The 25,344-nt window shown below is 35.6% G+C and overlaps 1 protein-coding gene across 6 annotated transcripts in view; it reads left to right on the forward strand.

Moving 5' to 3' along the window:
- Positions 1-22,350, forward strand: part of LRRC49 (leucine rich repeat containing 49) — a 164,002-nt gene extending 141,652 nt beyond the window's left edge. For all 6 annotated transcript variants that reach the window (XM_053594799.1, XM_053594800.1, XM_053594802.1 and 3 more), the window contains 3 exons: positions 1-110; positions 7,603-7,756; positions 22,124-22,350. In XM_053594799.1, the coding sequence (XP_053450774.1) occupies positions 1-110; positions 7,603-7,756; positions 22,124-22,327 (468 nt within the window). In that variant the 3' untranslated portion in view covers positions 22,328-22,350. The remainder of the gene's footprint in view (positions 111-7,602; positions 7,757-22,123) is intronic.
- The last annotated feature ends 2,994 nt before the right edge of the window (positions 22,351-25,344 follow it).

Consider the following 25,344-nt stretch of genomic DNA (forward strand, 5'->3'; position numbering starts at 1 on the left):
GTGACACAGAATGATATGATAATGGCTGAAAGGCTCTTTGGAATCCTAGCACATGTAGCGTCTTCTGAGTTACCCCAGTACCGTGTTATTTCAATTCTGGGTGATGCCAGGTAACCTTTAATTTATATGGTTTTTATAGAATTACTGTTACACAAGAAAAAGAAATCAATTCTATATACCTCTTAACCGTGTCATTTATGCATTCCACAAACATGTATGCTAAACGTGTTTTGTGATTGTCACTATTCAAAGTGTTGGGGATACAAAGGCAAGTAAGACAAAGTCTTTGTTCTCCTGTGGGTTAAAGTCTAATACGTTAAAGATGTACGTAAACCCTAAAGCATCATGTTTTAGGTACAATAAGAAAGGGCTGTGGAAACATAGGAGACACTAACTGCGTCTAGAAAAGAACATCGAGGAAGCCTTCACAAAGGAGGAACATTTTACTAGTTCTTCAGAATAAGTAGGAATTTTTCAGGTAGAAGATTTGGGGTAAAAAAGATCTGCAAAAGCACTAGGAATTATAAATAATTCAGTGTAATTTGAGCATGGGATGATTATGAATAAATGATAGGAAACGAAGCTAGAAAGACTTGATTGTTGTCTGATTTGAAGAGCTTTGCAATCCATGCCAAGCAAAAATGAAAATTTATTGTTAAGCATGACAATCATGTGAGTGGATTCATGTTCTAGAAGGGCTGCCATCTGAGCAGAAAAAGATGGAAGGACTAACCAATCAAGTGGTTAGACTATAGTCCAAGAAAGAGATTATGAGGTTCTGAACTAAGGCATTGAGAATAAAGGAGAGGATAATTTGAAAAATACTTAGAAGGTATACCTGGCACAACATACTGACTGACAAGATACAGCGTGGAGAGGGAGAATAGTCAAAGATGGCAGATCAGCAAGACATGATTACAAGAGGGACTTTACCTAACAATTGCAATCAGTGTAACCTGGCTTATTGTACCCTCAATGAATCCCCAACAATAAAAAAAAAAAAAAAAAAGATGGCACATCAGCCATGATTCACTTATAGATAATAGAAGTCACTCTGGCTAGAATAAGCAAGGAATCAAAATTTGGGGGAGGGTCTCTAGACTGAGCCTCCAAAGATAAGCCCAGAATGATACCACAGAACAAGCCCACCAGGGAAACTGCCACCTTTGTTACAGTCACGGAGCACTTTGTTATAGTCATGGGCAACAGGAAGCTGTGGTCCTAGCTGTGAGCCTCAGGATCGTACCACTTTACACTACACTAGGGATCAGGAAGTTCCCTGCTTCACTCCTCATAACCTGGATCCAGGGCCATGTTGCCCTGCTGTGATTTACACCCACAAAATAAGTGTCTTCTGTGTGGTGCTCCCGTTTTTGTACTTAGCTCAATTCTGAATTCAGATCTTATCCCAAGTATATCTGATTCATGGAATCTAAATCTCACCCACAACCCACAAACTACTTTGAAAAAAAATAAGGGAGGTAATAAATTCAAGAAACAATGGTTTAGAAACAAATTAGTAAAAATTGTACTTTTATGAATAAGTATTAATACACCATGTAAAAAAATTAAATGTCCTGAAAATAAAAGCTCAAAATCCTAAGAATGGAAGTCAAAGTTACTAAGTTTCTTTCCCTGTTTAGGAGAGAGAATAGGTACTAATCAACAAAAAAAATTCATTGGAAAAATAAATGTTCAACTATATGTATTAAAATTTTAAGGGTTGCCATTAGAAAAAGATTAGATGTATAATTTCTAAGTTACTAAAGGGGAAAAAAAGTGAGTAACAAAAATCAGGAAGAGAAGAAAAAAGAAGAGCATATGAGTTATCATAATAAATGTTAATGAATTAAATTCTCTCATTAGTAGATAGTAACTCTCAGGGTAGGTTAACAATTGAGTTACATGTCGTTTTTGAGAAACAGCCCTGAAGAAACCCCTAAAGGTTGAAATTAAATGGGTAAAAAATATTTAATGAGCAAATGCTACCAATGAACAGATATGACAATATTAATATTAGAGATAATGGAATTAATGACACTGAAAAATACAATCTACCAAAAAAAGATAATAGTTATGAAACAATGTAACCAAGATTATAGCTTCTAAACATATCAACAAATACAGGTATACATTGACAAATTCAATTGTGACGGTAGATGTTAATATACTTCTCTCATAAATCAGATCAAGTAAACCAAAATAAAGAATATGGGGGATTTGAGTAAAACAGATAACACACTTTATCAAATAAATGTATTAAAATATTATTTCCAGAACCTTATGCACAATTCATAAAAATAGCATATATATAATATTCAAAAATCTATTAAATGTGTGAAAAAGTTGAATATATATTAAACTCAAAGAAAACTTTCATGTATCCCAAAAAACATGCTCATATAGATCATAGTATCTAAAATTAGAAAATAGTGAGTTAGGATAGCCAAACTTCTCTAGTTGGAATTGGGAGGTGGAAAAACCAAGGGAAGCAAGCTCCCAGAAAACAAAACACAAGTGCCTTTAAACTTAAAAGGATGTTTGACTTCAATCAAAATTATAGACATACAGATTTTAAAATAATAAAATAGCTTCCTGGGGAAAGACTAAAAGTTTGATATTATACAGTATGATAAAACAGGGCTCTTATATACTTCTGTTGGTAATGAAAGTTGCTATAAATATTTTTTTATAGCAACATAGCAATATCTAATACATTTTAAACATACATACCTTATGACTTAGAAATTTCACTTAAAGAAATTTGTACTACACATATTTTTTACATGAGCACAAATATATGTGTCTAAGGATTTTCATTGCAGCCAGTATTTATGTTAGCATAAATATGAAAACTCACTAAATGTCCATCAATAGAATAAGACTTGCAGCTCTAAAAATAATTACATATTCTTATATGAAACAATCGTTAAGATTTCTCAAAAAAGAAAAAAGTAAGAGGTTGATAATGGTGGCTCATGCCTGTAATCTCAACATGTTGGGAGGCTAAGGCAGGAAGATCAGCTGAGGCCAACAGTTTGAGACCAGTCTTAAAAAAAAACCAAGTTATAGAACAATTGTATAGTACACTGCAATTTGTGAGAAATGGGCCATGTTATCCAGAGCTACTCTTGTGCTGTTTAAAAATATTTGATTTTTTAAATACAATTACCTCTAGATGTTGAACTAGGAATACTAGATGTTTACTTTTTTTTTCTTGCAGTTTTTGACCAGGGCTGGGTTTGAACCTGCCACCTCCAGCATATGGGGCCGGCACCCTACTCCTTTGAGCCACACACCCTGTTTACTTTTTACTGTATGTTTGTATGTACTTCCTGAATTGTGTTTTTGGCTTTTGTTTGGTTTTGTTGGAGGGCAGGGAGATTTTTTGTTGTTATAGTTCTTGGTTTGTTTTTTGAATTTTTGGTGTGGGTTTTTTTTTGTTTGTTGAGTCAGGGTCTTGCTCTGTTACCCAGGCTGCAGTGCAGTGGCATTTCATAGATCACTATAAGCTCAAACTTCTGGGCTCAATGACCAGGTGTGGTGGCTCACGCCTGTGATTCTACCACTCTGGAAGGCTGAGGCAGGTGGATTGCCTGAGCTAATAGCTTCAAGACCAGCCTGAGCCAGAGCGAGACCCTGTCTAAAAATAGCTGGGCATTGTGGCAGGTGCCAGTAGTCCCAGCTGCTCAGGAGACTGAGACAAGAGAATTATTTGAGCCCAAGAGTTTGAGGTTGCTGTGAGTTGTGACGCCACAGAACACTACCATGACAAATTAGACTCTGTCTCAAAAAAAAAAAAAAAAAACAAAGAAAGAAAGAAAGAAACTTCTGGGCTCAAGTGATCCTCTGTCTCAGCCTCTTGAGTAGCTGGGACTATAGGCATGTGCCACTATGCCTAGCTAATATTTTTATTTTTTTGTAGACACAAAGTCTTGATAATGTTTCTCAGGCTGGTCTCAAACTCCTGGCTCAAGTGATCCTCTAGCTTCTGCCTCCTAAAGTGCTTAGGATTACAGGCATGAGCCACCACACCTAGCCTGTATTTTTTGTTAAAAAAGCATTTTAAAAAAAATACTTTAACTCTTTTGAATTAAAGAGGAAGTTAAATATGAAATAATAAATCATATATAAATTAATTTGACAACAAAAATACTAGGTGTCAGAACTCTGAGACATGGGCAAAACTATACTGGGAGGAAATGATATGTCTTTAATGTACTTAGTGGAAAATAATGATGATTAGAAAGTAACAAATGAAAGCTTTTACTTCAGGAAGGTAGAAAAATACCAAGTGAAGCAAAAGAAAATGGGGAAAAGAAATTCATAAATGTAACAGAAACTTTAAAAAAATAAGAAACTGAAAAGATAGTAGTCAACCAGTAAAAACAAAATGTCCAGAAAATCCAAGAACTTAAGTATTAAACTTTCAGAATTAATCAGAATATACAATAATGAGGCCAGAATCTAAAAATAATACAGTTCTTTATACAGAATATAAAAATAATTTACAGTTCTTTATACCAATAATAACCTATTGAAAATAGTATTAGAAAAAGTATCCCATTTATAGAGGCAAAGAAACTATAAAATACCAGGAAATCCACTGGACATAAGCACACACAAACAATTTATATACAAGGCTGCCACTTTTTATTATTTGTAGTTGCTCAACTTTGGAAAGTAACTAAATGCCTAATAACAGGGAAGTTTATCATGATGCTGCTCCATTCCGGATGTAGCATCCAAAGGATGCTGTCTATACTGCAGTGGTTACATGCCTGTGAAAGGAGGAGAGGGGAAAAGATTGACGTAAATCTTCTATTCTGACATGAAATGATCCAGAAACATATAGTTAATTGAATAAAATAAGGCATAAAACAACATTTACATTATGACTTGATATTATAAAAAACAAAATAAATTGCATGTATGTAGACATTCAAATGTACAAACACAGAAAAGGAACTGAAAGTGTGAACACCTGGGAAGGTGCAGCTAGTAAGAGTGGTGGTGGAGTAGTTGACAAGTGGTTTTCCAGCTTTGTTCTATGTTTGTAGAGTTTGAAAAGAGTGGCTTTCAAATTTTGCTCTATATCTGTGCAAAATTGAGAATATATTGAACTTATGTTTCTGAAATGGTGAGTGTGGTTGTTTTGACCATCCCTTGTATTAAGAACAATTAAAAATCTTGGGTAAAATAAAATAAAAACTTCTACATAAAAGTTTTGAGGAATGAATCCTGTGTTAAGAACAGTCATACCATTATTTCACCCACATTGTATTCAAAGTGAGTTACAGAGGAACACTTAAGGGGCCTGGAAGTAGGCTTTACATAGCTGTCAAATCACATTGTAAAGGCATGGATTCAAGGAAGCCATAATATAACCATTAATGTGATCAGGCTACCTCAGTGATAGAGATGCATATATCTGATGCAAAAGCCACAGATTGTCAGACTGAATAAAAAATGAATTTCAGCTGTATTCATATGTTGTTATAAGAGGACCTAAGTTTACATAAAGTTGGAAAGTAAAAAAGTGAAAAAAGATAAACAACATGAATACTGTCCAGAATAAAAACAGAGTAGCCATTGAGGACCAAATAGACTTCAATGTTAAAAGCAATACCAAAATATCAAATTGATAATAAGTTCAGTTTGCCAGAAAGATAAAGCAAATTTAAATTTATATGCGTCTGTTAGCACAACCTCAAAAATGTATAACCCAAAAGTTAACAGAACTGAAAACTCAGAATTTCAGTGGGAACCTTTTATATATCTGTGAGTATCTGAAAAAGGATATAAAATACTTGAATAATATGATAATAAATTTGACCTAATAGATATGTCCACAACGTTACTCACAGCAACTGTAGAACACACATTCTTTTTAAGCATACATGGAACTTTTATAAATATTGACCAAATACTATCCATACAGCAAATGTCAAGAGATTGCAAAAAATTGAAACACAATTAAGCTTTAACCCAATTACAAAATGATAACCAGGAAATCCCCATATATCTGGAAATTAAGAAGCACATTTCTGTATAACCCATAGGTTAAAGACAATTTGTAATGGAAATCTGAAACTACCTTGAACTGAAATATAATAAAAATACCTCATTTCGAAACTTGTGGGATCAGGTTAAAGTGGTGCTAAATGTAAACATGCTAGCCTTAAAATGAGCATATTAGGAAAGAATGAAGGCTGAAAATGAATGAGAAAAACATTTATCTCGCCAACTTAGAAAAAGAACAGCAAAATAAACCTGAAGAAAGTTAAAGAAAAGGAATAGTGATGTTTAAAACAGAATTAATGGAAAGTTGCTTTGTGAAAAGATTTATAAAAGTGATAGAAAATGTATGTGGGCATTGTTTTTGTAATTAAAATCTCACTAAAGGAAACAAATGCAGATAAAGATCTATATGTTACCTACTTTTTCTTTACAAAAGTGGTAAAGTTATGCTACTTTTATATCCAGTGAAAGGGACATTTAGGGAAATTGTGATCCATATCACAATTGACTTTTATTCACTTATCAAAATTACCCTTTTTAATGATATAAAAATGATTATTATATAGCACTAAGTGACAGCCGTATACAAAATTGGATGTTTAGTATCATCTTAACTTTTTACAAAATTTTATGGAAAATGCCTGCAAAGAAGTATGTTAAATGTGAACAATATCATAGATTTAGGTAGTTATAGACTTATGAGTGATTTTTATCTATTTCATTGTGCTTTTCAAATTTTTCCAAAATTTCTAAAATAATTGTGTTATAACTTTTAAATGAAAAAAAGAAGAAATTTTAAAAAAGATATATCCCTCTTCTACTCCCAATCTTCAGTTCACAGTAAAGTAGTAGTATCACTTGACTTAGAGACACCCTTAGTGGTGGAAACCAGAAAGCAGTGTTCATGGCGGCTGAGCTGCAGTCCTCTGGAATTCTGGGCTGATGGCTCTGTAAGTACTGTGAGCACTGTGTGTGTCCCTCTTCATAATTAAGTGAGGCTCCTTGTTTCATTATTTAACCTTCTACCTGGATCTTGTCATGATATGCTAACAGTTCTTTGTTTTCATTTGTTTTGTTTTTGCCTAAACTTAAGCCATTACCCATTCCATTTGCTAGCTATGAGTAATAACTACTGAGCTGCATAATGGACTTATGAACTGTCTGTGTGATTTATGAGAGGTAACTAGCATATGTTTTATGGGATATGAAGACATTAAAAATTTGCGCTGGCCTCCTACACCTTTAATTGGGTTGGTTTGTGCTCCATGATTTTCGAATATTGTACTGATTTTTATTATGGTACAGTTGTTTTTTTTTTTTTTTTTTTTCATTTTGGAAATGCTTGAGACATGTTTATGTTGATGATTGGTAGTTATGAAACAAAAGAATTTGGGATGAATGACCTAATTAGTAGAACAACTAGAATACCAAACTGAGCCCAAATAAATAATCAACTCAAACTCATAAAGCAGATGTTCACAAAAGTATGGGCTCTCTTCTAAAGTCAATAAAAAATAGACCAACATTGTTTTAATAAATCTGATAAGTAACTCTCTAAATCTCTTCACCGTCTTTCCACAGGAAAAAGCAATTCCGGTATCTGCTAGAAACCAAAGGAAAAAAACCTGGTATCGTCAATGAAGAAAATAACGACAGCAAAAGACTTGTAGGAGAAAACACAAATCGTGCTACGCTAAATTATACCACAAGAGAATTTTATAATGAAAAGCTAGAGGTAAAACTGCCATTAAACTTTAGAATCTAGTGCCTAGATATGTCACACATAACTTGGGGTTTGAAGGTTGCTTATTTCACCCCTAGTCAGTTAAGGTAACTTCTTTTTGTTCTAGAATGTTTGTCAGTCTTATATACAAAGCCAGAGGGACAGTAGGCACCAAAACATTAGGAAAAAATAGCCCTGAGATGAAGAAGAGCCATGGTTCTGATATTTTTGTTTCTGCAGAAAAAAGTGTTCAAAAGAAATCTGTACAAAAGTCTAAACTAAAATAGGATCAAGGAGCTGATCTATCTAAATTAAGAAAAGGGGTATAGGCTTGTTGTGGATACTTAACCAGCCTGTGCCACACCAGCAGAGGACACAGCAGAACCTCCATTCTCTTTACTTGGGTTCTTGACGCTTTAATTCATGTCTTTCATTCTACACCATTAACTTATGTGTTATTAATCATATAATTTCAATCTGTTCTTTTTCCAATATATCTACTTATCCAGGAAGACTAAAACCAATCCTTTATTTTTGTACACATTCAAAGGTTTATTGGGGGAGTACAATGTTGTGGTGCTATGATAGCTACAAAGAAGAAAGTATACAGTGTCTACCTTGATGGAGCTCATAGGAAAACTAAAGAAACAAGTCAGCTAAATAAGAATAGAATGTTAAGATTCTTCAAGTGATTTTGAGTACACAAAAGGTCAAAGAACAAGACAGAGTGCATATGTATTTACTGAGCATCTATGATTGACGAGCAAGGTGCTGTGTGAGGAGATAGACCTATATAGAAATATACATGTATGTATATAATCTATATATCTCCTCAGATGGGTTACATAGATAAATATATACGATGAGAGATAGATCTCCCTATATATACGTACTTCTAGGAATAGAGATAGATATATCTATGTATCTTCTCATGCAGCTTAGATATAGATAGATATATAAAGAGATAGATAAATAGATATAAAGATATTATCTACTTATATCTCTCTAGGCATAAATATATATATATCTCCTCACACAGGTTATATGTGTGTGTATTTTATTTATATATACCATATATGATATGGTATATGATTTATATATAAATAAATATATATGGTATATATTATATGTTATGTATGTATACATGTATTTATATATATATATAATTTTATATATATTGTGTATATATCTATATAATTTAGATGTGAAATGGCCAGGCAAGTGGTTTCAATGTTTTGAATAGCTGTGGAATCTTTATTCAAACCATATTATAGCTAAAAACCCAGTATGTCAAAACAAAGCAAAACAGCAGACCTCCTATTGTTATAGAGGAAAAGTAGGAGATTCAGAGTTTCATTTGATTGGATTTTCTATTCTTTTCCTTTTCCTTCACCCCACTCCCAATCCTGAAGTGTCTCTTTGGAATCTATAGAGCTCTAAGGATTATAGCATGAAAATTACTTGAAAATTCAATGCAGCAGTATTTTTACAGCATCCTAAAAGATTTTCAGATTCTGCTTTAACTTCTAGTGTAAAAAAGGTCAGTGCTTCATGTGGTAGCTATCTATCACTGAATAACTCCAAACATAAATTCTTAACTCACATTAACCTTAAATCTGCCTCCTAATAACTTACACTTAGTGATTCTAGTACAACCTTATGAGTAAAGAGAACAAGTCTCCTTCTTATAAAAACACTTCAATACTTGAAGTCAACTATCCATTTCATCTTAGCCCTCTCTATATTCATACTTTTACTCATTCAAAAATCATTTCTTTTTTTTTTTTTTGCTGGGGCTAGGTTTGAACCCGCCACCTCCGGCATGTGGGACCGGTGCCCTACTCCTTGAGCCACAGGCGCCGCCCTCAAAAATCATTTCTTAAGCACCTATGACACACAATGCATTGTGAAATAGACTAGGACTATAAGAAGATGGTGTCTTTGTCCTCATGGACCTCAACCTTCTAATGGAGGAGATAGGCATATATTGGGATCATTATAAATCAGTATATCAAAGACTAGAGGAGGGATAGCTTGATTAAGACCCAGATCTTAATAAGAATGGAGCTATTCTAGAAAAGAGGCTGTCTAATATAAGTCTTAAAGGCTGTATGACAAAGGGAAAGGGGGCAATTCTGGCAAGCATAATTGTATGAATAAAGGCCTAGAAGTATAAAACAGATAAGGAGAGGACTAGGAAATACATTGTTATTAAAGTACAGAAATTGAGGTAGATGGTGTTAAAAGATGGGACTAGAAAGGTAGTAACAGGACTGTGTGAAAGAGGATTCCCTGGTATTGCCAAAAAAGGAAAAGAAAGCCAAGCCAGCAGAATTATGAATCCCTCTCTTTCTGAAAACAGTTGCATAAGGTATGTACAGTTCTCCTTGATCACCAGGGCTGATTAGTTCTAGGCCCTCCTGTGGATACCCAAATCCTCTGATGCTCTAGTCCCTGATATAAAATGGTGTAGTAGTTGCATATAACCTATGCACATCCTCCTGTACACTTGAAATCATCTCTAGATCATTTACAATATAAAATCCAATGTAAATGCTATTTAAATAACTGTTATATTATTTAGGAATTAATGACAAGGAAAAAAGTCTGTACATGTTCAGTACTGATGCAGTTCTTTTCCTAATATTTTTGATCCACAGTTGGTTGAATCCACAGATCCAAAACCCATAAATAAGGAGGGCTATCTATAATATAAATAAACTAATTTCCATAAAAAAAAATTTTAAATGTCAAAGAGTACATTCAAAACAAGGAATAGTTTCAAAGAGAAATCTGCCAACTCTTTAAGGAACAAAAAAATTGTAATTATTTTTAAGATGTTCAAGAGTATTAAAAAAGACAAAAAAACTTTCCATTATTTTAAGGCAGACAGCATAACATGGATTATAAAACCTGCCAGGATTACATAGGAAAAGAAAAGCCAAACCAGACACTTCAAAATATTGATGCAAAAATCCTTTAAAATGTTGTCAACCGGGCAGCGCCTATGGCTCAAAGGAGTAGGGTGCCGGCCCCATATGCTAGAGGTGGTGGGTTCAAACCCAGCCCCGGCCAAAAACTGGGGAAAAAAAAAGTTATCAACCAGAATACAACATAACATTTCATGAATACAAAATAGGTGCTGCTTATCCCAGAAATGCAAGAAAGATTCAATATTAAAAAATTAATAAGTATAAAACATCATGATTATTTCTCTAGACATTGAAAAGGTTTTGAATTTTAGTGGAATTCAGTACCTTTCAATGTCAAAGGAAATAATCATGATTTTTACACTTATTAATTTACTAATTCTATTCTTACTTTTACCTCACTAAGTAGATAGAAATTAGATAGTGAGTACCACGTTTGATGGGGAAACTCTGGAAAAATTAGCAATAGTAGAGTAAGTAGTAGGCAGAGTTCAAAGATGTCCTCTATGATTTCCACCCCCTGGTATTCACACCATTGTTTAACCTCACCACCACCACCCCCACAATGTGGGTAAAACCTCTCACTTGCTTCTAACTAATGAATATGGTGAGGGTGAATGAGTTTTATAGATATAATTAAGATCCTTTATCAGTTAACTTTGCTGTATGAAAAGGGAGATTATCCTGAGTAAGCCTAACCTAATCTGGCAAGTCCTTTAAAAGAAGACTCAAGCTTTCTCTGAGAGATTTTCCCATTGGCTTTGAAGAAATAAGCCATTGTATTTTGAGAGGGCCACATAGCAAGGAACTGTGAGAAGCTTTTATTATAGGACATCAGAATAGCCCCTGGCTAATAGCCAGCAAGAAAATGGGCACTTCAGTCCTTCAACTACAAGGAACTGAATTCTGCCAAGAAGCTTTTGAGCTTAGAAGAGGACTGTGAGCTTTGGAAAGGAACCTCACCTAGCCAACACCTTAATTGCAGCCTTATGAGCAGAGCACCCAGCTAAGCCATGCTTAGCCTCCTGATACATGGAAACTGAGCTGAAAGATGTGTTATTTGAAGCTGCCAAGTTTGAGTTGATTTGTTAGAAGTGGGACACTAATACATTGTTGAAAGCATTATCAAGGCAACAATACCCAATATCACTATTATTGTTTATCAATACAGACAATACAATTCAACAAGAGAAAGAAATCAGTGATAACTTGAAAAGAAGGAGGAAAATTCCTGTTTTCATATAATACTGTTGAATATTTGGAAACCCCAACAGAAGTAATTGAGAAACTATGAAAGAAACTATAAATTGAGAAACTATATTACAAATAACAAGCAGAAAAAATATATAAGAAAAGACCTAACTCACAGAGCAACATAAAAAGATAAAATACCTTATAATAAGGTATTAATAAATATGCAAGAAGTATACAAAGAATACTGTTTGGATCCTGCAATTCCTTTAATAGGCATATATCCAGAAGACCAAAAATCATTTTACAACAAAGATTTTTGTACCAGAATGTTTATTGCAACCCAATTCATAATTTCCAAGTCATGGAAGAAGCCCAAGTGCCCATCGACCCATGAATGGATTAATAAGTTGTGGTATATGTACACCATGAAATATTATGCAGTCCTTGAAAAAGATGGAGACTTTACCTCTTTTATGTTTACATGGATGAAGCTGGAACACATTCTTCTTAGTAAAGTATCTCAAGAATGGAAGAAAAGTATTCAGTGTACTATTATGAAACCAATATATAATCACCCACACTTTCATACAAAAGATAAAACACAACTATAGCCCAGGATGAAGGACAGAAGAGGAGGGTGGCAGAGGGGAGGCCAGGTGGAGGGAAGGTAATCAATGGGACCTCACCTATGGTGCATATTGCAAGGGTACATGTCAGATCTATTAAGAGTCGAGTATAAATGTCTTAACATAATAATTACGTGAGGCAAAGGCTGTGTTAACCAGTTTGATATAAGCATTCCAAATTGTATATAAAATCAGCACATTGTACCCCATAAATACATTAATGTACACAGTTATGATTTAATAAAAAAAATTTAGAGAAAAACAACAAAGAATACTGTTGAAGCACACAAAAGATTTATACAAATAGAAAAACCTACCATGTTTTGGATAAGCAGATCTTAAGCAAAATATATCTATTTTCCTTAAATTAATTAAAAAATTTCATATGGGGCGGCGCCTGTGGCTCAGTGAGTAGGGCGCTGGCCCCATATGCCAAGGGTGGCGGGTTCAAACCCAGCCTTGGCCAAACTGCAACAAAAAAATAGCCGGGCGTTGTGGCGGGTGCCTGTAATCCCAGCTGCTCAGGAGGCTGAGGCAAGAGAATCGCGTAAGCCCAAGAGTTAGAGGTTGCTGTGAGCCGTGTGACATCAAGGCACTTTACCTGAGGGCGGTACAGTGAGACTCTGTCTCTACAAAAAAAAAAAAAAAATTCTCATGATTTCAGCAAAAAATTTTTGTTGAGGCCATTTTATGACAAGTTTATTCTATAGTACATGTGAAAAATAAATATAAAGAACCCCAAAATCTCTGAAAAAGAACAGTGAGAAAAGGCTAGTACTAACTACATATTAAGGTATATGATAAAGACATCAATTAAAACAGGATAGGTATAATGAGTTAGTCTTATGTAATAGAAGGGAAAATTCAGGTATACATCCAAATACAGAACAGAATTTATTATATGGTAAAGAATAATCTCAAACAAGTTAGGCAGACTGTTCAAAGCACAATTGGGGGATAATTGAACTCTCAGAGAAAAAAGAAAAGTTGGATTCAGATGTCTTATCTTACACCCGCATAAATTCCAAATACATCAGGAATTGTAAAGTTTTATTAAAAACTTTAAGTATAAACATACTAGAAGAAACCATGGGAAATTAATTTGTAGCCTTGGGATGAGAAAGTTCTTCAGGAGAATAAAATAATAAAGAGCTTTTAGAAATCAGTAAGAAAAATGGACAATAGTCTAATATAGGTTGTATTACCTATTCAAAAGTAAATTTAAAATAAGATAATTTACCATAACAACAAACACTGTAGACATGAATAATAAAATATGTATAAGCCCTCTATGGAGGAAATTATCAAAGTTTATTGAAATTCATTGAAAAAATATTAGATTATGTTCATAGATAGGAACATTCTACATTGTAAAGATGTTAAATCTTTCTAAATTTATTCATAATTTAAGGGAGTTCTAATTCAAATTTAGATAGAATTATTTGTGGAATTTCACCCACTGATCTCAAAAGTTATCTGATAGAGCAAAGGACCTAAAAAATACACAAGAGTAAAGATGAGGAAAGCTTACCTTATCAGATAACAAGTATTATCACAATGCTATAGCAGTAAGGCTCTGTAGAGATAGACAAATGGACCAATGGGCAAATCAGAAAGCCAGAACTATCCCTTATATATGGGGAAACTTTACATAGATGGTAGGTTTTACAAACTGCTAGGGACAGACCATTTAATATTTCTCTGTAATTATACTGAAGAAATAGAATATCCAATCAGAAAAACATATTGAATCTCTTCTTCACACCATATAACAAAACATAAAAACCCAAGTACAAAAAGTAAAACTTTAAAGTTCTTGTTTTTGAAATAGGAGACAATCTTGATGACCTCGGTTGGGTTGGTTATGATTTTTTCACACTATGCAAACTATAAAAAGAAAAAATGATAAATTTGGTGATCATGGTCATTGGTTTTTGGTTTTTGGTTTTGTGGGTTTGTTTTATTTTGTTTTGTTTTGTTTTGCTTTTAGAGAAAGGGGTAGTCTTTCATTGTTGTCCAGGTTGGCCTTGAACTCCTGGACCCAAGGAATCCTCCTACCTCAGCTTCCTGAATAGCTGGGATTAAAGGCATGTAAGTTTTTTGGTTTTTTGCTTTTTTTTTTTATTATACAGAGTCTCAAGCTGTTGCCCTGGGTAGAGTGCCATGGCGTCACAGCTCACAGCAACCTCCAACTCCTGGGCTCAAGCAATTCTCTTGCCTCAGCCTTCCAAGTAGCTGGGACTACAGGCGCCCACCACAACACCTGGCTATTTTGGGGTTGTAGTTGTCATTGTTGTTTGGCAGGCCTGGGCTGGATTCAAACCTGTCAGCTCCAGTGTATGTGGCTCTAGCCACTAAGCTACAGCGCCATGCCAGGCATGTGAGTTTTTAAAAACAGAAATAGTCTTAGTGAAGTCTTGTAAGTAGAGTCTTCGTTAAAGTGGTCTGAGCAATAAATAAACAATGAGGGAGTAAAAATAGGGAATATTTACTCCTATTTAGAGAAATTTTATAGGAAAAAGGAATCTAAAGCCACATATATTTTGGAAAGAACTCTAGGCTGATAATCAGAAGACTTGGATTTCAGCCCCTTGTTCAACTCTTTATTACATGAAAGACCTTGCCCAAGTCTCTTAATCACTCTTTGTTGACTCACAGCCCAGCATTCCTCCACTTACCACGCTCCCCACATCTTGAAAAATACTTAAATCATGCAGCACAAAGTGCTCAGTCTCCCTCTTCTGTACATCCATCCTGTGTTTTTGAGAAAATTAATTGAGGTGAGTTCCCTACAAATCAGGTCAAGCAGACCCTTTCATTATACATGTTATAATTCTGTCACTTGGTAGTTGTTCATCTAAAAAAGATTTAAGAGGGACATAAAGTCAAAGTGCTGAAAGAAACTTTAAAGAATCTAATCCTCTTCTTAGACCAGGGGTAGGGACCTGTGGCCTTCTTAGTCTTAAATGCAGCCTTTTGACTGATCCAAATTTTACAGAACTCGTTCTTTTACTTTTATTAATACATTTTTGTTTATCTTTTTAATTTTTATTTTTAAAATGAACATATTTAAAATACCAAAGAATAAAGTAAGTTTCAACAAAGTAATCCTCCTAGCTGGTACAATTAGAGCATTAGTAAGCCACAAGGGCTAAATTGATGGTTCTAACTTCCCCCACCTGCAAGGTGCCACTACTGCACAAGGCTGGTTGGTGAGAGTTTGTGGGGGTAGAGTAACAGCCAATCTGTTTTCAGCTTCCAACAATGTTGCACTGTGTTTCTGTTCAAAGTGGAATTTGTGAATAGCTGCATTTCTAATTGTCTGCTTAGCAGCCATCATGTCAATGAAGAAACATAGAAGAAAACAGATTATTTAAGATCGAGAATTGCAGTATTATCTTGTTTCTGCTAAAGATAAGATTATTTTCTTTCTTTCTAATACTGTAATACCAACATTAATGAAATCCAGTGCTCATCAGCATTATAATACTCATAAGGACCACAAATGTTTTAGATTAGAGGAAGAGTCATGAAAGGTTGTATTGCAGAAATTAGAAGATGAAAAGCAAAAGTGAAGACAATTTTTTAAAATTTATTAATGGTTTATTTATCACTCCTATTCATAGCTCAGGAACACGGGTCAGTGATAAACATCTATGTAAATCATCCCAAAGAAATTCTTTATATTCCAAAATCACTTTATACTCTGAAAGATACTAGCCTTCCTCTTCTCCTCAAAATCTTTCATAGAATCATAATTTCTGTAGAAATCTGCGTATGCCTTGTTTCTTGGTTCAGCCTTAGCAAACTTATAGTAAGCTGCAAACCCCAGGATACAACAAATGCTCCAACAATATGAATCCGTAGGTGCCTGGCCAAGAGGCCACACGTCTGAGGTTTGGCCAAAGCACTGGAAGCATGGTAGTTACTGTCCTTGATGGGTATGCCAACCTCAGCGCGTCCTTCCCGGCTGAGGTACACACGAACTGCCATGAAGACAATTTTTTCAAGAAAAAATGGAAATAATGCTATGGAAGCAACTTACAAAGTAGCTGATGTGCTTGGCGGGGAAAGGGAAGCCATTCAGTTATGTAGAAATTGTGGAAGAATGCATTGTTGAAATTGTAGGATGTTTAGACCCTGACAACATTTCAAAGTACAAAGAACTGCCTCTTTCAAGGAGAACCACAACTGGTTGGCAGCAGGATTTAGCCTTTAACTTAATGGAAAAACTCCATGCCACACTTCACAAAGAAAATATGTTAATATGTTATTCTTTTGCTTTGGATAAATCGATTGATACTATTGGCTTGGTGCAGGTTTTGTACTTCATTTGCATTTGAGTCATAACAGAAGATTTTCCATGCTATGAAGAGTTACTCACTTTGGGCACTCTTGCAAACAGAACATGGGAAACAGGTATCTCCAAAAACTTCCAAGTTCAATGTTACGGAGTTGGACTGAATTTGGTAAATTTGTGAGTGTATGTAAAGATGATGCACCTCTCATGACAGGAAAACACGAAGGGTTTTATTGCACAGATTAAAAAAAAATATTTACAGATTCAGATGCTCTTACTTCTTTTCACTGTATCTTGCATCAGCAAAATCTCTGTGCTAAAGCTATTTTAAGTGACCCTTGCAACAAGTTATAAGTATTATTAACCATATTGGTGCAGATGCAGCACAGCATTCTGTTAACCAGGTTGAAAGATGAGGTATGCAGTGTGGATTTGCAGTGTCATTCTAAAGTACATTGGCTATCACAAGCACAGGAGCTAGCCAACATTTTATCTCCAAGAGAACAGGGTAGTTAAATTTTATGAAGAACAGAATCAGCAATCAGAACTATTAAAAGAAGATTTCTATAGAAATGCATCTCTGTGTGATATGTCAACTCAAAATGACTTCAATATTTCTTTTGTGAGGTAAAACTAAGTCTATATGTGGCCAAAAAAAAAAAAATCCAAGCATTTTGAAAAAGCTTTTTTCAAAGGACTTCTCCAAAAGGAAATTTTTAATGAACATTGTACCCAGTTAGTAAAGGGCATTGATGAGCAAGATGGTATATGCAAATCATTTGAAGAATATGCAGCTGTTACAAATCCATTAATTGGAGAATGCAATGAAAGGTTCACTGACTTTGAGAATCATGACGTGACTCTCAAAGAAAAACAGAGTTGATTGAGCTCTCAGTAGATGACATTTTAAAGTCGTTATTTGATGCTAAAGAAAGATCCAATCAAAATATGGAAAAACTGCAGTAGAATACCCACGCCTTCAGCAACATGCCCCCAAAATTCTTTCTTTTCAACCACTTATCACTATGAATCTATATTCTTCTACCTAATCCAAATCAAGGCACTCTTAAGGTCACAAATGACTGATACCCATCTAGAGGATCAACTGAAACTGGACCTCCATGTTGCAACTAACTATTCAAATACTTCCCAACAAAAAGCAGACACCACAAAGTTATTAAAAGGTCATTTAACTTTAACATTAACAAATAGTTTTCATTTGTTGAAATTAAGTACGTAATAGTTCAATTTTTACAATATAATGTACATTTTAAAGTATATCTAATTAAAGTTTCTTGCATACAGCCTTATTTGATTATAGCTAGATTGATGGCAGCCTTCCAACTTGAAAAGGTTTCCCATCCCCATCTTAGGCAGATGATGAAAACCAGAAACTCAGGTGAATTACTCAGGTTCACAATGAATTATTGAATGGGCTGTCTGTAAAACTTGAGACCTGATTGCTGACCTTGGATTCTTTCACAGTTTATCATGATGCTTTTTGAAGTCTTCTTGACCACCTCAATGCAAAGGGCTTTCTCTTCTCTGAACATGAATTATATTTGTTGCCTGAATATTTCATTCAGCATTTATTTACTGTTTTTTTACTTGGCTTTTTATATGTGTAAACCATCTCCCAAGTAGACTGACAGTTCCTCAAGAACTAGATTATTCTCTAAGAAAATATTAATAGGTGATGTTTAATCTAGAGCAAATCTCTCAACCTCTATAGATCTTGTTTCTCAGTTATAAATGGGGATATGAATTCAATCCTAATACAATATTATTGTAGTTAAAATTGGTCTATAACGAACTTCACTATTGACCTACCTTTTTTTTTTTTTTGAGACAGAGTCTCACTTTGTCGCCCTCAGTAGAGTGCTGTGGTGTCATAGCTCACAGCAACATCAAACTCTTGGGCTCAAGTGATCTCTTGCCTCAGCCTCCCAGGTAGGTGGGACTATAGGCACCCACCACAATGCACAGCTATTTTTAGACAGAGTTTAGCTCTTGATCAGGCTGGTCTCAAACCTGTGAGCTCAGGCAATCCACCCATCTTGGCCTCCCAGAGTGTTAGGATTACAGGCGTGAGCCACTGCACCCAGCCTGATCTACTTTTTTTCCCAAACCATCTTCATAACAAATTCTAGTTCAACGAAATAATATAAACAATATTGTATGGAGTTCATTTCATCAGGATTGAACTTGTAAAATACTTGCCTTATGAATGTAACAGAGATAGTGTGGGATAAAAAGAAATAACCATATGATAAAAGCATTTGAGAATGGAAATAGCATTATTCAAAAAGCCACAATTCGTTGATGGGTCAAGGCAAGAGACGCATCTCATGTGCTCTTAATGGGATCATTCTGGACAGGCAGAGTGAGTTGTCCTGGCAGAGACCTGAGTAGTTATAGGGTATACTGCAGGGGGGTACAGAGCAATTGGCTTAGAGGAGAGGAAAAATGATAGAGCAAAAATGCGTCTTTCAAACACAATACAAAATTAAGGATTATTATAGCAAATATAATTCTGTATCAACATATTCATAGAGAAATAGTAGAAGAAACTATGACAGGAAATTTAAAAACACTAAAAATGATACTATGTCAATTACGAAATGTTTATTTTAATTGGCATTATGTATAAGTGATTTAACAAAATACATTTCATTCTTTTAATTTTTATTATTTCTAAATTATAATAATCTTCATCTTAATCATAGAACTTTGCCTTTTTTTATTCAAATCCTATTTTTAAAAACTTAGAAATCTGTAAGAGAAGCACTCAACTAAAAATATGGCCTGTGCCTTCTACTTGTATAAATACATTGCTTGTTGTAAAATATTGCTCATTTTAGTTACTGATCTCCAGTGATTCACACTCGTTATTCTTCTCGGGGGTCCCTATGTAGCTCAGATTTACTGAGAATAATAAGGGAACAGCTGAATGCTGTTTTCATTGACATGCTAACTTAGTGTAGGTCCCTAAGTCCCAGACTAAGTGTGGTCAGAGTAGAAGTTATGTTCATCAGAGAAATAGTAAGCTGGAAAGATCTGTTGTTTATCATGTCAAAATCTGCACAAAAGGTCAATCTACGACTTGCTGCTTTAGCACATGAACTCCTTACATATCAGGATGTTGACCCATGGATGGGGAGTGGTTATTTAGAGATGTCTTGTAAATCATAAGAAAATTCCCCAAATACGCCTCCGTTAGGGACAGTAGTACAATGTCGACTCATTATTAACTTACATTAATTAGTCAGGAATATATTTTCAAAATCATAAACTCTTGGACAAGGAAAAATAGAAAAAAGGAGGAAAGCACACTCATTGTCTCACAATATAAAGACAATCTTAATGACACTTCAGTATATTTTCTTTAATAGTTTCTATGTGTTCTTTTGTTATTTTTAATAACAATTTCAAACATACAGTAAAGTTGAAGAATTTTACAACAAACACCCATAGTCCCAAAACCTACGTCATACTGTCAGCATCATACCACGTCGTATACTTGCTTTGTTACGTGTCTTCGTATCTGTCCATCCCTCTATCTGTCCATCAGTACACCTTGGGATTGTTAAAATCCATTTTGAAGTAATCGCAGACATTGGTAAGCTTCTCCCAAAATAAGTCAGCATGCATAAAATTAATTAGAGTTTAGTATTTGATATAATTTTGAGGTAAAATTAATATACTGAAATATAAATTTAGGCATACAATTGCTGAGTTTTGATGCATACATTCATAGAGCCAGCCCAAACGCTATCAAAATTTTGTTTTGCATTTTCATTTTTTCACACAATTCTATAAGCATTTTTCTTGTTATTACAAATCTTAGTAGGTGTAATTTTAATCACACATCAACCCATGAATGGATTAATAAACTGTGGTATATGTTTACCATGGAATACTATTCAGTCATAAAAAGGATGGGGGCTTTATGTTTTTTGTATTAACCTGAATGGAGCTGGAGAAAATTCTCCTTAGCAAAGTATCACAAGTAAAGTATCGTTGGAAAACCAAGTATCCAATGTACTCAATACTAACATGAAGCCAGTAGACAAACAAATACGTGCCCACACAAGAGAAAAACTCTATTAAATTCAGTAGGAGGAATAGCGGAGGAGGGAAGAGGCAGGGGAATTGTGTGCTCACACCTAACAATGTAAGGGTACATGGCACACCTCCTGGACGAGGGGCACAACTACAGTAGGGATTTTACCTAACAAACACGAACATGTATCTGAAATTAAAAATGATAATAAAGTAATATCTGTGATATTTTAAATTAAACTATTTTAGTTCATCTTGAAATTATTCTGTTGTTTTGATTTGAGTTAAAGGTTTAAATGGATCATTTTCCAAGTAGTTAAATGTATGCACTGGAAACCATGAGTCTGTGCATGTGTATTTTCCCATTGACATTTATTATTTCTTTCCTCCTTCATGTATGTGAATTACTTTCCTTATAATTCTGATTATCTAATGTGTCAAATTGATTTTTCCATATGTATTATGACACCTTCCATGATCATGCCTTAATATTCTCCAAAAGTATCAATACCTCAAATAATGTCAAATTCTTACATTAAACAAAATGACTTTGTTTTAACCTCTGTGATGAAATTAGGGCCCAATGCCTGAATAGTCAGTCTCTGGGCCCAAATTTCCCCTGTTTTGTTTAGAAGCAGGTTTTTCTTTTGCAGATTGTCAGACTCAGAAATTGAATGGGAGTCCTGTTTCTTTAGAAGGCCACATCCTAGGCTCATATATATTTCTTCTTCTTTCTTACATACTTTTCCCCAACTTTGTCCAAATGGCCTAGGCCACATAAGTTAGTGTAAGTATCTATTTTATGCTTTCCATTTTATGCTTTCCTATAATAGAGAGTAAATTCAGAGTATAGGATTTGTCATGTTATATAGATATTAACTCACCTCATACCAATTAAAATGATCATTTTCAGTACCCTAATACATTTACCATGGGAAACCTTGAGTCTGTGCATTCAGCTGACTTGTGTGAGCTAAACTACCTGAAGTGCGATAGGAGAAATCGTAGTTATGATGCAGCAATACCAATAAAGAAACACATTTCTAATAGAGCTGTCTGACAAAAGTGGGAGTGGGCTGGGAAGTAGGGAGCTCCTTCTTGCTATCTGTACTTGAGCAGAGCTCTCTGACAGGAGTGGCTAGGAAAGAATTCCTGCCGGGAGGGGTGGGGAAGCAGCATAAAATTTCAGGTTCTGTGGTTCAGCTAATTGTTGCTTTGCCTTTTGGATTAGTTATGATTCAATGTCAACTTTTCTTTTTCCTAACAGGAAATAAAGGAAAAAAAGAAATTCTGCAAGATGTATATAGAGGACCTTGTGAAGGAAGCCACGGAAATCAACATGAAAAATGAAGCTTTGCAGAAGCTTTGGCCACAGATGTTCATTGAGCTTGTTAGGGATGCAGTCAGAGAAATCCGCAATAAAAATTCCTATATGAAGTTCTGCCTGCAGCAGATAACTGACCAAAAATAAAAATAGCTTTTAGTTATAGCTGATTTGGGCAGCTTTATTGTTTGAAGGCTAAAAATATGCAGGTTATACATGTTAAAACAACACTGTCCTACAAACTAGAAAGTCTAGCATCAAAGCATGTATTGCCCACTGTTCTCATAGTTAAAGCAGGAGAAAGAGAGGATTAACTTTCTATATGTGAAGACCAAACAACCTTTTGAGACTAAGCAGTCTTTAGAGACGGCTTGGCACTGCATCTGCCATCCTTGCTTGGATCGGTGCCCCTGCTATAGCCCAAAGCACATAGTATTTGCTGAAGATTCAGAATGAGTTGCTTCTGCCTACTTTTCAGCTGATGGTTTTTAGTTATTCATCTTTTTATTTTATGTCATGTTGTAAAAGCCAAAAATATGTTCTTTTTTATAAGTGAAGAATAAACTTATCCATAAATTAGTAAAAAAAAATACATTTGCCTTCTTAACTAGTGAGAATTGTTATATTTATTATATGCTGTTCCGTAGTTGTGTAAGATCCCTGTTACACACCTATATGGGAGGAGACCCCATTCTGCTAGGGATACATCCTCAGGGCAACACAGGAGGCCCTGGGAGTCACTGTGGGCATAGAATATGAAATGAGTCAAAACTGAGGTAGAAAAAATGCTTTGTTTTAAAGGATCCTGAGTGGGTGTAAAAATCAGTAGGTCTCCTCAGAAAGTTATTTCCTTCCATTCTTAGTCACTCTGGGGCTCTTTCATAGGTGTGCATGTGTACCTGTGCCTCCAAAGTATTAGAGATACATTTGTGAAAGAAAGGTTTCCACGGGCAGCGCCTGTGGCTCAAAGGAGTAGGGCACCAGCCCCATAGGCCGGAGGTGGCGGGTTCAAAACCCAGCCCTGGCCAAAAACTGCTAAAAAAAAAAAAAAAAAAAAGGTTTTCATTTAGTAAACAAGATGCAGAAGGGTTTGGTTCAATTCATGCTGATGAGAAGGATGGTGGCAAACTATTACCAAGGCTAGAGAATATATAATTTCACAAGATCAACCTTAGAAGTCAACAAATAGAAATTTTCCAATTTGCTCAGATTTTACCTAGAAGCTATTATGTCCGCAGGATCACCAGGATGTGGGTAAACAAGAATAGAGATAAGGACAGCAAAGTCATGACGAAACACTTGGAAGGAAGCTGGGTAAGCTGCTATTATGGTTCTAAGAAAGACCCACACCCTTAAGATCTCTTGGTTACCTTTCCCCCAGAAGTGTTCAACTTAGTAGATTAATATAATTTTTCTGAACATGGCCTTTTAAGTCACACTTCCTAGGTTGACATGTTGGTACTTAAGCTACCAGCTTACCAGCTTGTGACCCATCTGAACCTCAGTCTCCTCCTATGGCATCTACTACAGAATGTTGTTGGCTGAGAATCAAATGAGATATGTATATAAAGCATTTCTCCTAATGCCTGGCACACAGTAAACACAAAAACTGGAGCTATTATTATTATTTTGGATGCAGGTTGAACCATAGGGTTGGTGCCCTAGGACAAGAAGAACTAGTCACATTGTTTTTGATCCTTCAGTCTCTCCAATTTGAAGTATAGGGACCATTTGTCATCCAGTAAACAGTGATCTCCTAGGGTTTTTATCTGTTTGGCATCAAAAGGAGATCCCAGTGTGAGGGTGATGTTGAGAGGAGAACCAAGAATATCTTGGTGGACTGCTAGTAATGAGGAAAGACATAAAACCTTGTGATTCCTCAGAGAGGAGAACCAAGAATATCTTGGTGGACGGCTAGTAATGAGGAAAGACATAAAACCTTGTGATTCCTCAGAGAGGAGAACCAAGAATATCTTGGTGGACTGCTAGTAATGAAGAAAGACCTAAACACTTGTGATTCCTCAGGAGTGTAACTGTTGCTTACTCTATATACAGGTGAATGGCTTAGCTGTTTAGTAAAAAGCCTCTGTCCATCTTCCTGCATTCTGCCTCTCCTTCCCAACCCCAACCATTCCTGCTGATAGATCCTTGACTCTAAGGTGCATTCTTGGCCCAGTCGTTCTAGGAGATTGAGGAACCCTAGGTTAGCACTCAGTGAATAGGCAGCAAGCCTGCCCAGCCACTGCTGGCTCTACCTAGACTTCCTGCTTCAGGCCTTGTAACAAAATTTCTCTCTTTCCTGAAACCAGATTTCCTTACTCCTCACCTTTGTTCTCTCCTTCCTTCCTACATGAGTTCCTTCTTGTCTGCCCCCACTATCGCATACTGATTTCTACTTCTTGAATCCTTATTTTATCTGGTCCCAAACTCCCAAAGGTTGTGTCTTCCCATCTGGTTCTATCCTTTAAATTCATTTTGCTTATTGGAGTTCCTGGGGAAGGATAATCCCTACATAAAAGGATAAGAGAAAGGGCAGTGCCTGTGGCTGGGGGTAGGGACTTCAAGCCCAGCCCCAGCAAAAAAAAAAAAAAAGATTAAGAGAAACTGGGTTTGGGATCAAGTGAGGGTCCTATGCTGTGAATGAGTGGTGATCCATGGAACTTTGTCCTTTCTGTTTGGGATTTTCCAAGGTTTTTTTTTTTGTTGTTGAGACAGGGTCCCACCCTATGCCCCTGAGCAGGGTGCAGTGGGCGTGGTAGCTCACCACAACCTCAGACTGGGCTGCGGGCACCCCGCTGCCTCAGCCTCCGGAAGCTGCTGGGATTACAGGCGCTCGCCGAGGCGCCCGGCTGGGTTTTTCCATTTTTTTCACGAGTCGGGGTCTCACTGTCGCTCAGGCGAGTCTCGAACTCCTGAGCTCAAGCGATTTTCCCTCCTCAACCTCCCACAGTGCTGGGATTACAGGCGTGAGCCACCGCGCCCGGCGATTTTCCAGGGTTTTCAGAGAAGGTTTTCCAGGGTTTTCACCATCCCACAGTCAGACTCTCTAAGCTAGTGTGTGCTGAAGGATTGCAATTTTCATAAAAAATATCTCAAAGAGAAACAAATTGTGGTTGCCTCAAAAGCAAAAACATTCAGTAACCCCTGTGTAGGAAGATACTGTA

This window comes from Nycticebus coucang, chromosome 6 (genome assembly GCF_027406575.1).
Source record: "Nycticebus coucang isolate mNycCou1 chromosome 6, mNycCou1.pri, whole genome shotgun sequence".
In the NCBI taxonomy this organism is placed as follows: Eukaryota; Metazoa; Chordata; class Mammalia; order Primates; family Lorisidae; genus Nycticebus; species Nycticebus coucang.